Source organism: Eptatretus burgeri, chromosome 1 (genome assembly GCF_056783735.1).
Source record: "Eptatretus burgeri isolate ZD-2024b chromosome 1, Ebu_testis_v1, whole genome shotgun sequence".
Classification (NCBI taxonomy): Eukaryota; Metazoa; Chordata; class Myxini; order Myxiniformes; family Myxinidae; genus Eptatretus; species Eptatretus burgeri.
This window is the reverse complement of record NC_140961.1, coordinates 66,890,461-66,905,672: the sequence shown is the minus strand read 5'-3', so window position 1 is coordinate 66,905,672 and position 15,212 is coordinate 66,890,461. Positions and strand designations below refer to the sequence as shown.

Here is a 15,212-nt window from a genome sequence, read left to right as displayed (position 1 = left end):
ACATTGTTGTCTCCTCTCAAAAAAAATTTGGATGAAGCTGAAGTTGGATATTATTTTGAGGTTGATGTAAAATATCCAGAAGAACTTCATCACAAACATAAAGACCTACCTTATGCCCCTGATAAAGAAAGTCCAAGAAAAGAATGGTTGAGTGATTACCAACAGTCATTTAATATAAAAGGTAAATCTCCAGAAAAACTACTTACTACATTAAATGATAAAGAAAGTTATGTTTTGCATCAAAGGAACTTGAGACAATATTTATCTGCTGGGTTGAGAGTGAGAAAAATTCATCGAATTTTGAAATTTAAACAGTCATTGGTTGAAGAAGTATATTGATTTTAATACAAAAAGGCGAATAGAAGCAAAAACAGATTTTGAGAAGGACTTTTATAAATGAATGAATAATGCTGTATTTGGAAAGACTATGGAAAATGTTAGGAATCGACAAAATATAAGACTTGCTACATCTTGGAAACAGGCTTCAAAGTTAATTAATAGACCAAGTTTTGAGCGAGCGGAGGTGTTTTCAGAGAACTTTTGTGCTATTTATTTGAAAAAAGAGAGTATTGAAATGGATAAACCTATTTGTGTAGGAACATCAATTCTTGACTTGTCAAAGTTGTTAATGTATGACTATTCCTATAATAATTTAAAATCAAAGTATAAGGATAATGTGTTATTGTTATATATGGATACAGATAGTTTTATATTGGAAATTAAAACAAGTGATGTATATGAGGATATGATTGATAATATTGATATATATGATACAAGTAATTATAAGTCAGGTGATGTGTTGTTTTCATCAAAGAATAAAAAGGTTATTGGTAAGTTTAAATATGAATTGGGTGGGAAGGTCATGAGTGAATTTATAGGATTGAGATTAAAGTTTTATGCTTTTACGTATATTGATAATAATAACATTGAAAGGTGTGATAAGAAGCTAAAGGGAATTAAGAAAAATATAATCAAGGAAACAATAAACTTTAAACATTATTACAACTGTTTAACCTCAAAGAAGGAAGAGTATAGAAAAATGAATGCAATAAGAAGTTATAAACATCAATTATATACAGAAGAGATAAATAAGAAAGCATTAGGAGCTTTTGATGATAAAAGATATATTTTAGAGAATGGAATCAATGGTCTCCCTTCTGGTTATAAGTGTTAAGATATTGGGCTGGGAATTTTTACAGGCTACCGCCATCTTATTACTGATTTATTAATGATAGAACCAAGCAATAACCAAACCAGAGTGGAGATGTAATCAGCCTTGGTATTTAAATGGGAAACATAAAAAATGTGAGAAATATCAAATAAGTCTTCTTGAAGAAATAAGCGGGGTAAAAGTAGATAAAACAAATAAGCGGATAAATTTAATTACAAATAAGTTTGAGGATGTAAAGAAAAAAAAATATCCTTGAATGGACTGAAAACTTTGATGGTTATCAATTGAACAATGGAAAAACAATTTACTACAATCTCAAAATGATATGTGGCTCAGGAGGTAGTCAAATAAGAGCATTAAGAGAAGTTTATCATTTAATCTCTGCTCAACAAAGACACTTATACCAAGAACCAAGTTCCAAGTTATTCTTTGTGAATATACTCGATGGAAATGAATGTTTTCAGAAAATTAAGTTATTCTCTAAAGTAGAACATGGGCAAATATTTGTTGGTTCGCTCTTTGAGTGGAATGAAAATATGAAAGGGAAGAAGTGCTTTAATCAGTGAGTCTCAATCTTTCATAGTCTCAATTTTACATTTGCTTGTATGGGAGGGGGAGGAAATGAGTCTCCCATTTTACATTTGCTTGTATTGGAGGGAAGGAGATAGATGGGGAGGAAATGAGTCTCCTATTTTGAGCTTTTGGGGCTTGGGTCAGAAAGTGCTTCCCTTTTTCCCCATTGATTTGAATGGGCATCCCAGAAACCCCATTTATCATGTACTATCGGGGATTGATTTTTTTAATAATTTTTTCGTTGCCCAATTTGAACGAAATTTGACACTGCTCACCGCAGTGGAATGGTAAGTAAGGTGGGCCAAATTTTTTTGTGCTATCGTGTACCGTTTCGGCTGTATTTTGGGAACATACATACATACATATGTACAAGATGAGAGTTTTAGTAATATATAGATGACCGGTCGTTTGATGGAAATCTCAATTTCATCCCTTCATCTACAAATGATAACACTCCAAATCCATTTTGCCATTTATATTATTTGGATTTCCTATTATCCTTCTACTGCATGCATGTCACCATATCTAGGTGGGTTTTGCATTTCGAAACACTGAGGGTGGACAAGGAGGCCTATGTGCGAGGAATCTGTGAGGGGGTAGAGCATTACCTGTGGATAGGTGATTCTCGTCCCGCTTACAGGGGAATTCGCGCATTGCGTTCATCCAAGCCCATCCCTCGGAGCACTACAGTTCGAGCAGAGAGTGGTAGGCTCTTGACAGAGGAGTCTGAAGTGAAGGCCCGCTGGGCCGGTTACTTTGAGTGGTTGTACCAGGCTGATCCCCCAGCTGTCGAGTTGGACGTCAAGGGTGTTACTATCCCTGTTGCTGACCCTCAAATCAACTGTGGTCCACCTTCGCTTGTGGAAACACGGGCTGCGGTGAACCAGTTGAAACAGGGCAAAGCTCCAGGGATCTGTGGCATCCATGCTGAACTTCTCAAGGCTGGTGGAAGTGCTGCACTCGTGTCGTTGCATGCAGTTTTGTGCTCTGCCTGGAACACAGGCATTATCCCAACTGATTGGAAGAGGGGCCTTGTTGTCCCTCTCTGGAAAGGGAAGGGTGATCGCCAAGACTGCAACAACTACCGAGGGGTGACGCTGCTCTCAGTGCCGGGCAAGGTCTTTGCTCGGATAATCCTTGATAGGGTTTGCCACCATCTGCTTGAGCACCAGACCTCACCAAACGCAGACGAGAGTTTCGGCAGGGGCTGCCTGCAGACTATGTTGATCTATATAAAGTGTTCAATTCAGTGAATTGGGATGTCCTCTGGAGGATTCTTGGTCTTCGTGGGGTGCCACCAAAACTCATCGATCTGATGTCTGAACTCTACTCTGGTACTGAGAGTGCTGTGAAGTGTGGTGGTTCCATCTCTGACTTATTTCCAGTTGTTACTGGAGTTCGTCAGGGGTGTGTACTGGCCCCCACACTTTTCAGCACTTGTATGGACTGGATTTTAGGGAGGATGTTGGAGAGATCAAGCTGCGGTGCATCGTTTGGGAATGTCAAGATCTCGGACCTTGATTTTGCAGATGATGCAGTCATCTTTGCGGAGACTTTAGACATCCTTTTGGGGGCCCTCGAGGTGCTGAATGAGGAGTCGGAGCCGCTGGGATTACGGGTTTCTTGGGTCAAAACTAAGATCCAGGCTTTCGGTGACATCTTGGATGCTGCTGTCCTGTCTGTGTCTGTTTGTGGTGAGGATGTTGAGGTCGTGGAGAGATTCACTTACCTTGGCAGTGATATTCATGTCTCTGCTGGCTGCGAGTCAGAGGTCAATAGACGTCTGGGACGGGCCTGGGGAGTCATGGATTCACTGGATCATGGGGTGTGGCGCTACCGGTACCTCTGCGGGAGGACGAAAGTCTGAGTCTTCAGGTCCTTGGTACTTCCAGTCTTGCTCTATGGATGCGAGACTTGGACTCTGACCAAGGATCTGAGACGGAGACTTAATTCCTTTGGTACCAGGTCTCTTCGGAGAATCCTTGGCTATCGCTGGTCAGATTTTGTGTCCAACGAGCGGTTGAGATTGTTACCTGCATAGTCCGTGAGTGTCAGCTGCGGCTGTATGGACATGTGGCTCGTTTTCCTGACGCTGATCCTGCTCATCAGATTCTCTCAGCGAGGGAGTCTCATGAGTGGAGTAGGCCAGTGGGCCGATCACGTGCCTCGTGGTTGCAGCAGGTTGACCATCATCTCAAGGAGATGGGGATGGGCCTGGCATCTGCCTGGGGGATGGCCAGACGGAGGCCCCTGGAGTAACAGCAGAAAGTGGACACAGCGACGCGCTGTTCTGACACATGCTCCCATACCTGACCTGACCTGTGCTAAATTGATGCAACACCCGGCCTGCAAAGCGTTAGGGCTATTACCGGGATTGAGATCTTGTTTTCAATTTGAGCTCAAATGACACTAACAAAATTTTCAGACATGTGATCTCATACGTGGATAAATAAAAAACATATGCAAGTGTCTGCTTTGCAACATAATTATAATGGCTTTTGATGTACATGAATACATGATGTCTGTGTTACTCCACAGACAAAAGCAACACAAAAGAGGAAACCTGGATTTCTGGTTGTGTTGTTAAAATTTTAAAGGCATTTCTGTCTTTACACTGACATTGCGACGTTTGCTCAAAGAGGCTTGTAGAAAGAGGCTTAAAAAGGTAGAAAAACATAATGTAAAGGAATATAATTAATTCTCTAAAAATGAATATAAATACTTCTCTGTAGGTTTGAACACATTCCCTCCTGTGAGGTTACAGAACTTCATGTGTCTGCAGACCTATTATGAGGTCTGTAAGGTTAAAGCTCTGGCCTCACACTTGTTGCATACGCTTTTAACACATCCAAAGAAGTCCTCACTTTTTCTATGCTGGGCCTGCCAAATACAATTTTCTTTCCTGGTCATTTTTTGTATTTACATCTGTCCTGGACGTGCTTGTTTTTCTTTGTGTGAAATATTTATGGACAGTTGACAGATGACAGAGTCATATCAAAACCATTTATGTCACCTTGAGGAAGCATTCAGGTAGAAACAAGTGTCCAAGAGGAGTGTTCATCTAAACTTGTGAAAATTCTTCTGGTCATGACTACCGACCAGTTTGGGTAGTCATCCATGGTAATGTTGTGCAAACTCTCCTGAAAGATAAACGTATGGTAAATGTCTCGATGAAGTGCGATCCCAATACCGACATCTCTTTTGCATTCGCAAACAAAACAAGGGCCGAAGGGTATCTTCGCCAGTAGCTGTTATCATCCCAGTCCTAAGCAAATACACAGGGTGTTCCAGATGTCTTGTGACCCCCATTTAATTGTCTCAAACTTTATATTTTTGGACACCAATGAGTGTATAATGTAATGTAAGCAATATAAAAATGGCATTTGTAAACTTTATTAAATATCATTATTGTAAATACTGTGCTAACAATGTCTTGATAAAGGGTCCAGTAAGTTTGAATGAAAACCAGTATTTTCTTTGCACAGGATGATTAGACACCATGCCCTATAAGAAATGTTATACAACACTGCCAGGTCCACTTGTGCAAATGAATGAGAAAAAAAGGTAGAAGTCACAAGACATCTGGAACACCCTGTACATGTTGATGTCCTCCATCAGAACGTCTTGTTTATATGATTACGACTAGGATTACTTCTGTAATGGTTCAGAATGTTAACACTTTATTAGGGGTCGGGCAGGGAAATTATTTGGTTCAGGTCTTTCACAAACCGACTCGTCAGGCCTGATGGGTGTTCAATGGCTATCACCAAGTGGCTCCGAACACTCAAACTGGAAATTTGACAAATCGCACTTTGCATACACACATATAGAGAATTGCCTTATTTATTACACTGTAGTAGCATTTTTTTTCTTCCTCCTGCACTCGCAATTTCCGAAATTTCTGAGCTGGATCTTGGAGCATCCCTGGTGTTGGCTTAATGGATCGGGTGGTGGGCTTGGGATCCTCGAATCCTGAGTTCAAATCCCACTTGGCTGTTGAATTAATACCAGGTGGGGTTGACTCTGCCTGTCATCCTTCTGATGTTGGCAAAATGAGTGCCAGTTTGCTGGTATCCTGTGTCGGAGTGATGACCTATCCAGGATTGTGTCCAATAGCCATGGAGACTGCTGAGGCAGCACCAATGCTCTGTACGGAGTATGGTCCCAATGGATGGATGCATTTTGGAGCTGGCTGGGACTTTCAGAATGGAATTTTTCATCAATAATGGGAATAGAAAACATGCGGGTTTTATACTTTTTTGACCTTGACCTAATTTTTTTTAGACCATGACCTAATTATAGACTTTTAAACATTTTTCACTGTACCTTGACGAAGGTTTGGCCGATCAGAACACAATTGCCCTCTCTAGATAGCCTAGACCTAGAGAAAGGCACATTTAAAATTAATTTACATCATACCCCTCTGGGCTAAAGGTCAAGGTTTTACACCCCCAGCAGTACTAAATCAACATTTAGGTTTTTCTCCCCTTTTTCTGCCAATGTCCGAGGACTTTCAGAATGAAATTTTGCATCAATAATGGGAATCCAGAATATGCGGGGTTGACAAAATTTTATTTGACCTTGACATCATCTTTAAGGTCATGACCCAGTTATAGACATTTTAACATTTTTCACCAAACCTCGACTGAGATTTGTCCAATTGGAACGAAATTGCCCTCTCGAGATAGCCTCGAGCAAGTTGAATTTACGCTTAATTTACATCACACACCTCCGGGTTAAAGGTCAAGGTCTTAAACCCCGAGGAGTACTCAACCACTATCTCGGTTTTTCTCCCTTTTTTTCTGCCAATTTCCAAGCTGTATCTCAGGTCTGGCTGGGACTTTTAGAATGAAATTTAGCATTAACAATGACAATAAAAAGTATGCGTGGTTGTCATAATTTTTGACCTTGACCCAATTTTAAGGTCATGACCAAATTATAGACATTTAAACATTTTTCACCATTATTCCACAAAGGTTTCTCTGATCAGAACAAAATTGCCCTATCTTGATAACCTAGATGAAGGTGCATTTAGCTTAATTTACATCATACCTCTCCGAGGTCAAGGTCAAATGACAGCCTGAAAAAAATAGCGTTGAACGTTGTCATCGTTCAATTTTGCCAATGCAGAATCTCAAAGACCACTTGGCCTTCCAAGATGTTCTTGCATCATAATAGTGCACCTACACTGATGTTGTGCACCTAATACTTGATTAGTGTCCTTCACCTACTTTTTTAGATTGTGACCTTAATAACCCAAAACACCTTTTGATCATAACTTGAATAATTTTTCATCCTATTTTCATGATGTTTACTTTTATTTATAGAATGAGATGGTGACACATTTTCTTAATTTCCACTCTATACCTAAACATTGAAGGTCAAGGTCATATGGCGATCCAAACAAAATATTCCATCATTGGATCATGGGCCAAGGGCAAGTCAGGGGAGGCTTACCCTTGGCAATCGCTTTGTGATCACAGATATCTAGTTTGAGCTTGCAGTGACACCACAATAACATATTTTTTCAAGGGAGGTCACAACATTTAATATTATTTGTCACACAAGATGCTCATACAGATGTACAGAGAAAATCCCTTCATCATAGCTGGATTGATATCCTGGAATAACCGATAAAATACAACTTCTGTCACAAGTACATCACCACAAGGAATACATTGGCTTAAAGAGACTCCACCACCTTATCAGGGAACCATGGGATGGAAAGTAAACGTGATTAAACTCAGCTATCGGGCTGACAAACATATGCTGATTCATCCCGAGCTGGGTGGAGACAGAAGTGAAATACGACACCTCTCATTATCATATCATTGTGCAGATGACGAATGTTACCTGCTGTTCTTTCTGTTCCTCTTGGATGAGGAATGCAGAAGAATAGACAAATTATAGATTAAAAAAAAATTCTGCATATATATTATAAAATCACAACAAATAAAGGACATCGTAAGTTGTCTTATGCAATCCCACTGCAATAATCCAGAATATCTACGAACAAAGAAAGATTTGATAGGGTTTGCAATATTGTCTTTCGAAGATGATTGGGATGAGCTTTGGGGTGGTGGTGATTAAGGTAAAGCCTAATTGCATTTGCTTTTCTTGATGTGGGTTAGATTCCCATGCCTGCTCAATATTTTGTCCCGAAAATGGAATGAACACCACTGGTTCAATTTGCCTGTCTGAACGCCACCATTCACTCCCTAACAAGCTTGCAAAACTACATGACTGGGAATTTTTTGTTTCCAATGTCGAGGCTCATGCAGAAGTGAGACCAAATAATGGATCAGGATGTAACAGAACAAAAAGGAACAGTATAAATAGAGGGGGAAACACACCAGCATAAAAGAGGTCGAGGGACAAAATAGAGGGACGCTTGGAGAAATAGGGGTTGTGGGAAAGGATGAGGGCTACGGGAGGATACACGGGGTGGACAAGAAAGATACAGCCGCAAACTCTCAGGAAGGAAAAACTGGAAATTTGGAAAGAGATGGGCTTGGGAAGGGATCATGGGGGTAGAAAAGATCATGATTTTGGATTGGGGATGATCTAAGATTGTGGGGAACAACTGTCTTGAAGATGTGAAGAATAAGATGGACGAGATTGTGGGAATAGGTTGAACAAGTGGGGGGGGGGGGAAGAGGAATGAATGAGTGGAGTTCTTTCCAGAAGGGGTTGCATTGGTTGCTGGTGGACCGTGTGTTGGGGGGAGAAATGAGGTTGACTTCCAAATAACTTGCAGGCATTCCACTTTAAATGTTTTTATTTTATTTTATCCACTTATTGTGGTGGCATGATTTTATTGGCTATGAACAATGGTGCATCACCACTGCAACCAAGTATAGGGGCACCACCGATGTTATGCCCCTATTACCAGTACACCGGTGCTCATTTCACTGATCTCAGAAGGATGAAAGGCTGAGTCAACCCCACTTGATGTTTATTCAGCAGCCAACAGGACTCAAACTCAGGACCCTAATATCCCAAGCCTGCAACCCTCACCACCGAGCCAACACCAAGGTTTTAACCACTTTGTGTTTGAAGACCACAATCCCATATTATTATGACCTATCTCTCCACAACTTTGCTGTTCGCCGATCCAAAATTGTCACCATTTTAATTAAATAATAAATCAAGTCTATGTACTCGTATCTTTTTTTTACCTTTTGTCCCTTCCCAGTTTCTTCTCTTCCTCCTGTGTTTATGAACTCCAATATTTTTTTTTCAGGTTTAGGGGTTACAGTGTATATTCTTTCGCTGTTTCATTCATTCATCATTCATTCATTTGTTAATTAATTAATTAATTAATTATTTTCTCAGCAAAAATTGGTGCAGTTATCATTTTATGTCCGGTAACTTGTGCTTCCATCGAGAGTTTTTTTTTCTTTCTTTGTTTTCCCCGGAATGTTTAATCACATGCGACGTGTCCAAAAACCTTTTATATCACCGAGAAGACGGTGATTTGGTCGTCCTCACCTTACTGCCCAGGTAACCTTAATCTGCACGTTTTAATTGCTTGAAAATGAACTCATTGAAGCCACGAGTCTGAACGAGTTGTCCGACGAGCGCGCGTCCCTTATGCCGGCGGCATCACGGCGAGAACTCCAAGAATTCCTGACGTATCCAGCACTTTGTGTTTTAAGGCCAGGACGATCGTCCTGTGGAGCGAGGGAGGAGTGAGGAGTGAGGAGGCGGAGCCCGTGTGTGTGTGTGTGTGTGTGTGTGTGTGTGACGTGAGGGGGAATCTCGGAGTAATGACATGGCGGCGCACACCGTTTTCGTGGTGACGGAGCGAGGATAGACTTGGTGAAATCAGGGACTCGGGCAGTCAGTCAGTCAGTCAGTCAGTCAGTCGGTGTAAACAGAGCGGGACGGGTCAGGAGAGGTCGATTTGTTGCTTGTTGCGGAGTGGGGCTGTCGTGGTTGAGACTGGTGGGGGATTGGGGTCGAGGCTCGAGGGAGCGATAGAGAGTGGGGTATTCGGAGGGGAACTAGTAAGGGGGGGTGGGGTGGGGGGGGTTACTGCAGAGACGGTAGGGCTAGTACAAGAGGAAGGAGAAGTGTGTGTGTGTGGTGGCGGCAGAGCGAGTTGGGGTGACGAGTGTGGTGGCAGAGCGGTAGTATGGCGCTGCTTTGCGCTGAAGAAGCAATGGACGAGGGTGAGGGAGACCTCTCTGACTGGCATCTACCCGTGGCCTTCACGAAGAAGAGGCACATCGAAAAGATGGAAGGCTGCAAGGCCTTGGCGCAGGCTTGGCGGATGAAGGACAGGGTAATGACGGGGCGGGGGCGGTTGTGGGATGGTGTTGGGGTTGGGGGGCCGAGAAGGGGGGAGTTGGCCTATGGTGGGGAACAGAATCGACAAGGAAATATATAAGGGGGGGGGAGAAGTGAGGATTGAGGAGGGGGGGCATGTTGTGAGACAGGAGGAGTCTTATTGTTTGGAATTAAGAATATAAACATTGTGGTTTATTCGAGTTCAGTTCACATTTGGGGGGTAAGGAAGAGTTAAATGTTGAAAGAGGGAGGTTCGAGTACAGCACGGCGCAGTGTGGCCCTCACTGTACTGTACGCGCCATGTGCTTGCGCTTCATGGGATGTGATCGAAAGTGCACTTGACAGCACTGTCCTGCTGTTTCACCTCCTCTGCTTGTTTTATCTGTTCGCACACCCCTTCTGACAGCACTGTCCTGCTGTTTCACCTCCTCTGCTTGTTTTTCCTGTTCGCACACCCCTTCTGACAGCACTGTCCTGCTGTTTCACCTCCTCTGCTTGTTTTTCCTGTTCGCACACCCCCACCTGACAGCACTGTCCTCTGTTTCACCTCCTCTGCTTATTTTATCTGTTCGCACACCCCTTCTGACAGCACTGTCCTGCTGTTTCACCTCCTCTGCTTGTTTTTCCTGTTCGCACACCCCCTCCTGACAGTACTGTCCTGCTGTTTCACCTCCTCTGCTTGTTTTTCCTGTTCGCACACCCCCTCCTGACAGTACTGTCCTGCTGTTTCACCTCCTCTGCTTGTTTTATCTGTTCGCACACCCCCTCCTGACAGTACTGTCGTGCTGTTTTATCTGTTCGCACACCCCTCCTGACAGCACTGTCCTGCTGTTTCACCTCCTCTGCTTGTTTTTCCTTTTCGCACACCCCCTCCTTACTAATTCGGGCTCAAAATGCAACATGACTGCTGACACATGGTGCTCTTGTGTTACTGTACTTGAACATCCCAACATGTGGCCACACAGTAAACCGATGCCAGCCTTGATAACTCTTGGGTTGGTTACTTGCAATGGTTCCATACCCTTTTCCAGAGTCCCTGGGACCGCCGACGTTGCTGCATGAGGGGGGGGGGATGAAATGCACTGGGTTGTTTGCCATTGCCTTCCAGGCTCTGTTGCTGGGGCACAATTTTGTAAATTGTTCAAAGAGCCAGCGATGACTTGCCCTGTCTTTCTGAAAGATCTTTCATGTCAAGGAAATAGATGGTTGAATTATAGGGACGACGGACTCACTAATGTAACGCTCTGCCTGCGAAATACCAGGGTAGCAGTTTATACTTGGTGGGGGGGGGGGGGTCAAGATTGAAAACCAGACGAGATAACTCAGAAGTGAGTTGTACCATTACTCCTGAGCTAGTCAGTTAGTCCTTTAGCTCTTGGTGTGTATGACAAAACATGGATGACCTCTTATTTTATCATGTAAATACGTTTCAAACTAAAACGGCTCTCGTAGAGCACAGTCTCCCCTCGCGTGTTGATTCTAAACAAAAATACCATTGTTAACCGAACACGCTACTATTATGGCCAGCATTCCCATATCATCCGTGCACCCTTGTATGTCACATAGTTTCTTGGCATTGGGTTATGGACGTCGTAAATTTAATTCTTCACTCGCATCAGGTTATATATTAGATGCAAGAAGTTTCAGATTTTTTTTTTGGGATAAAGATTTAAATCAAACCAATTATGGCTGGAATACCACTTTACTGATGACGTGATTGTTATCACCCTACTATGTATGACGTATGTGAAGTTTCAATTTTTTTTACGTTGAGTGATTTCGGAGGAAATGGTGTTCAATTTTCTCCCTTTAATCCAATATGGCTGCCATACCATGTGAGCTATGACGGAGTTGTCAATAAGCTTGGTGTTTGCTTCGTGGATAGGGTGGCGGCTTGGGATCCTAGGGTCCTGAGTTCAAGCCCCGTTGGCCGCTGAATTAATATACACCAGGAGGTTGACTCAGTCTGTCATCCTTCCGAGGTCAGCAAAATGAGTACCAGTGTACTGGTAAATGGGACATTGCATCAGTGGCATAGCCCCGTCCCAACCAATGATGACACAAACAGACAGACAGACATATTCTTCATGTGGTTGCAGAGAAAACCTTTTTTTATGGCGAAAATGGATAGATGCGGACGCAGACAGACAGACAAACAGACGGGCATTGCAGTTGTCTCGCATCCCCTTTGGGGCGAGACTGATAATTTGACAAATCGGAGAAGATTATGCTGAAATTTTAATTCTCTTCTCTTCCAAATCGCTCACTGTTTACAACATCAGTCAACTGATCGTATGCTATACGTTAACCCGAAGTGATCTTGGGGCGACTTGTGAGACCCCAAATCACTGGTTTATTCTTTCTTTTTTTACTTGATGTCCTCCCTTCCTGACCTCCTACCTGCATCCACTCTTCTTCTCTACCCCTTACATTCATAATCTATCTTCTACCTGTCAACCTTTAACTCGCCACTCCTGGTTTGCACACTCATGGTTTTGCTCAATGATTTGAAACTTACACTAAGCTAGTTATTCTGAACTCGTCTATTTCAAATTGTATGACTGTTGTTGCATAGTTTGCAAGTCTGATGATCGTACTGGCTGTTTCATGAGCTTGTAGTGTTAAGATTGCAAGCATAACATTTGAGAAAAACTTGTTTTCGTTATTTATTTATTTTTGGTCAAAAGATAACTCGCGTGTTCATTGCATAACAGAGTTTCCGGAAAGCCACCACAGGGAGGGAGATGAATTATTGAGGAAGACTGATGCATTTGACGACATCTGAATTAATCATTTATTATTTCATCAGGTGGTAGTCCTTCATTTTCATGATTCTTCTTTTGGTAGAACAACCAGTACTTCACACTATCAGCAGTGATCCCAGCTTTCTTTGCACGTTTGTACAGGCTGCACGCAAACTTCTCATTTTGCATGGACTGCTTCATCTGCAGATGATTTATTTTCAAGTTCTGAAAGGGTTTTTTGATGCTCTTGGCTGCTTTTGAGACTTGAAGGACGACTTCCTGCAAACTTCTGACGGGGAACTTGTCGTGCTAGTGCATGGTATACAGGAAGTGCTGCACACATTGTTGAACCTATATTCTCGAGGATGAAATGGATGGATCCTTAACTCTATCCTTAACTCCAGTATGCAACCATAGCTCCTTGCACCCCAGTGCATTGAAGTGAGCGACGCATAGCCACATCCATGCCTGGGGACGAAAGCACTATTGCACTAGTGTACATCGAGAATTCTAGATGTTGTATGTTTGGCATGCAACAGCATACTGCTGTTTGGTGAAGTATAATCACACCCTCTTCCTGATGAAATGCCATATCATCATGTATCTGATAGTTGCATTGGGTGATGCATACTTTTTTCTCTCCCCATAACGGAATTCGGCTCCGACTACCAATAAATGACCAAGCTCCAGCTCTATCCGACCCATTTGGCACCATCTCTTGGAAAGGAAGAAATACGATTTTCATCATTTCTCATATTCTCAATGTATTTGGTCCATTGCCTTTGGATGGGTGTTTTAGTGCTCTAAATGTTGACCTCGAGTCTAACTGATGTTCCTCTCCTGCTTCTTTCTGAAGATTTATGGATTTCTCTCTGTATTGGTAAAACATCATGTCTACCCTGTTACATTCTCCATGTCCCTATATGGCCCTGTTATAATATGATAGTCGCCACAGTGCCAGTTTTGACCATCTGCACGAGCGCCATGTGGTCAACAATATTGATTGCGGTCATACGTCTGCTGCTGAAGGCAACTGGGACTTTATTTCCCCCAGATTCTCCAATGCTGCAATGAGGATGCTCTTATTTGTCTTCCTCATCATACCATTTGCATGGAAGAGAGAAAAGGGAGCTGTAGACGATTCTTGATCAAGGTGTATATCAATGTTAAGATAGCCAATTGTGGTGTTCTTCCAAGGCCGTATCTTGATCTTCACATGTGGCATTGGGTCCTAGAAGTTCACCTCATTTGTGCTGACCCTACTGGCAACAAATGACATCATCTATTCCTTGCAAATCTTGGAGGCATTCTTCAATCGAATGGAGACATCTGATGGTACAACCACGCCATCTGCTAAGTTTTTCAGTGGTAGTGTTTTAGTCACTTCAACTTCCTTGCTATAGAAAGGATTTGTCATCAGTCCTGATTAAAACACAGAAAGTAGTTTCTGTATATCCTCTTCATTGCACTTCTTTCTGTGTTACGCTTTGTCTTTGTGTTTACCACCACGGTCTGAGTCCCCATTCCCACACATGCGCTTGTGATTGGAAACGTCTCGTGGCTTGTCAGAAACCAGTGCTGCAGAGCACCAGCGCTCTTCTAGCACCATATCTGTCAGCCGGATACACTCGTAGCCATCTTGTCTAGTTCGTCTTGTCCATTGAATAGAGATGTGATGCTGCACCTGCTATTGCTGAGAGATGTAGAAGCCAGTTTGCAGTCCTCTCAGCTTTGATGAATGCAGAAAGTGTTTTGACCATTGTAATAACAGTCATCCCAGGAGCCATTTCTGATTTTTCTCTTGTTTCATCCTTGAACCTCCCAAATGTAGTTGTCAGTGGCTCCAATTCAGCAAGTAGCTTGGCAACACTTCTGGAAGAGCTTCATCCTTCTCAAAAACAGCATGTTGACTCTCCAGTAACTTCTGCCTAAGCAACTGAATTAATTGGGTGTTCTGTTTTCAGTTTCCCAACCATCGTATGGAGGCATGTCATTGTGGATGGAACATACATTCCATAGTAAAACTGAGGGCCCTACTCCATGATTATAGGCATGCCATTTATAAGAGCAGATGCTGTACTGCTTTGAAAGACACCGGACTCTACAGTAGATCTTTCAATCCAGTTTTCATACTTTTTGCGGAGGAGACCAAGGACTTTCAGTGCAACATGTCCTAAAAACCTGCTCTGCTGCTCTTGCACTTCCTCTCTCTGCCCTTTTCACCCTGTCATTTGTCATAGGTCGCCTTCCATCTGCTTGGAAATCGGCCTACATCACAGCATTGCAAAAATGGATCCCCTGAAGTACAGACCAATTAGCTTACTGTACTTCCAATCATCAGTAAGGTCATGGAATCCATCATCACAGTTGATATAAAATCATTCCTTTTCTCCAACAGCCTCACCTCAGATCATCAACTTGTATTCAGAGCT

General features: G+C 42.6%; 1 protein-coding gene across 4 annotated transcripts in view; it reads left to right on the top strand.

Moving 5' to 3' along the window:
- The first annotated feature begins 9,461 nt into the window (after nt 1-9,461).
- Nucleotides 9,462-15,212, top strand: part of RPTOR (regulatory associated protein of MTOR complex 1) — a 211,467-nt gene continuing 205,716 nt past the window's right edge. For 2 of the 4 annotated variants that reach the window (XR_015059587.1, XR_015059589.1), the window contains exon 1: nt 9,462-10,031. Coding sequence is in view for 2 of the 4 variants with exons in the window: in XM_085886708.1 (XP_085742834.1) it covers nt 9,882-10,031 (150 nt within the window). In the remaining 2 variants the exon portion in view is untranslated. The remainder of the gene's footprint in view (nt 10,032-15,212) is intronic. The other 2 variants (XM_085886708.1, XM_085886701.1) reach the window with 1 other exon arrangement.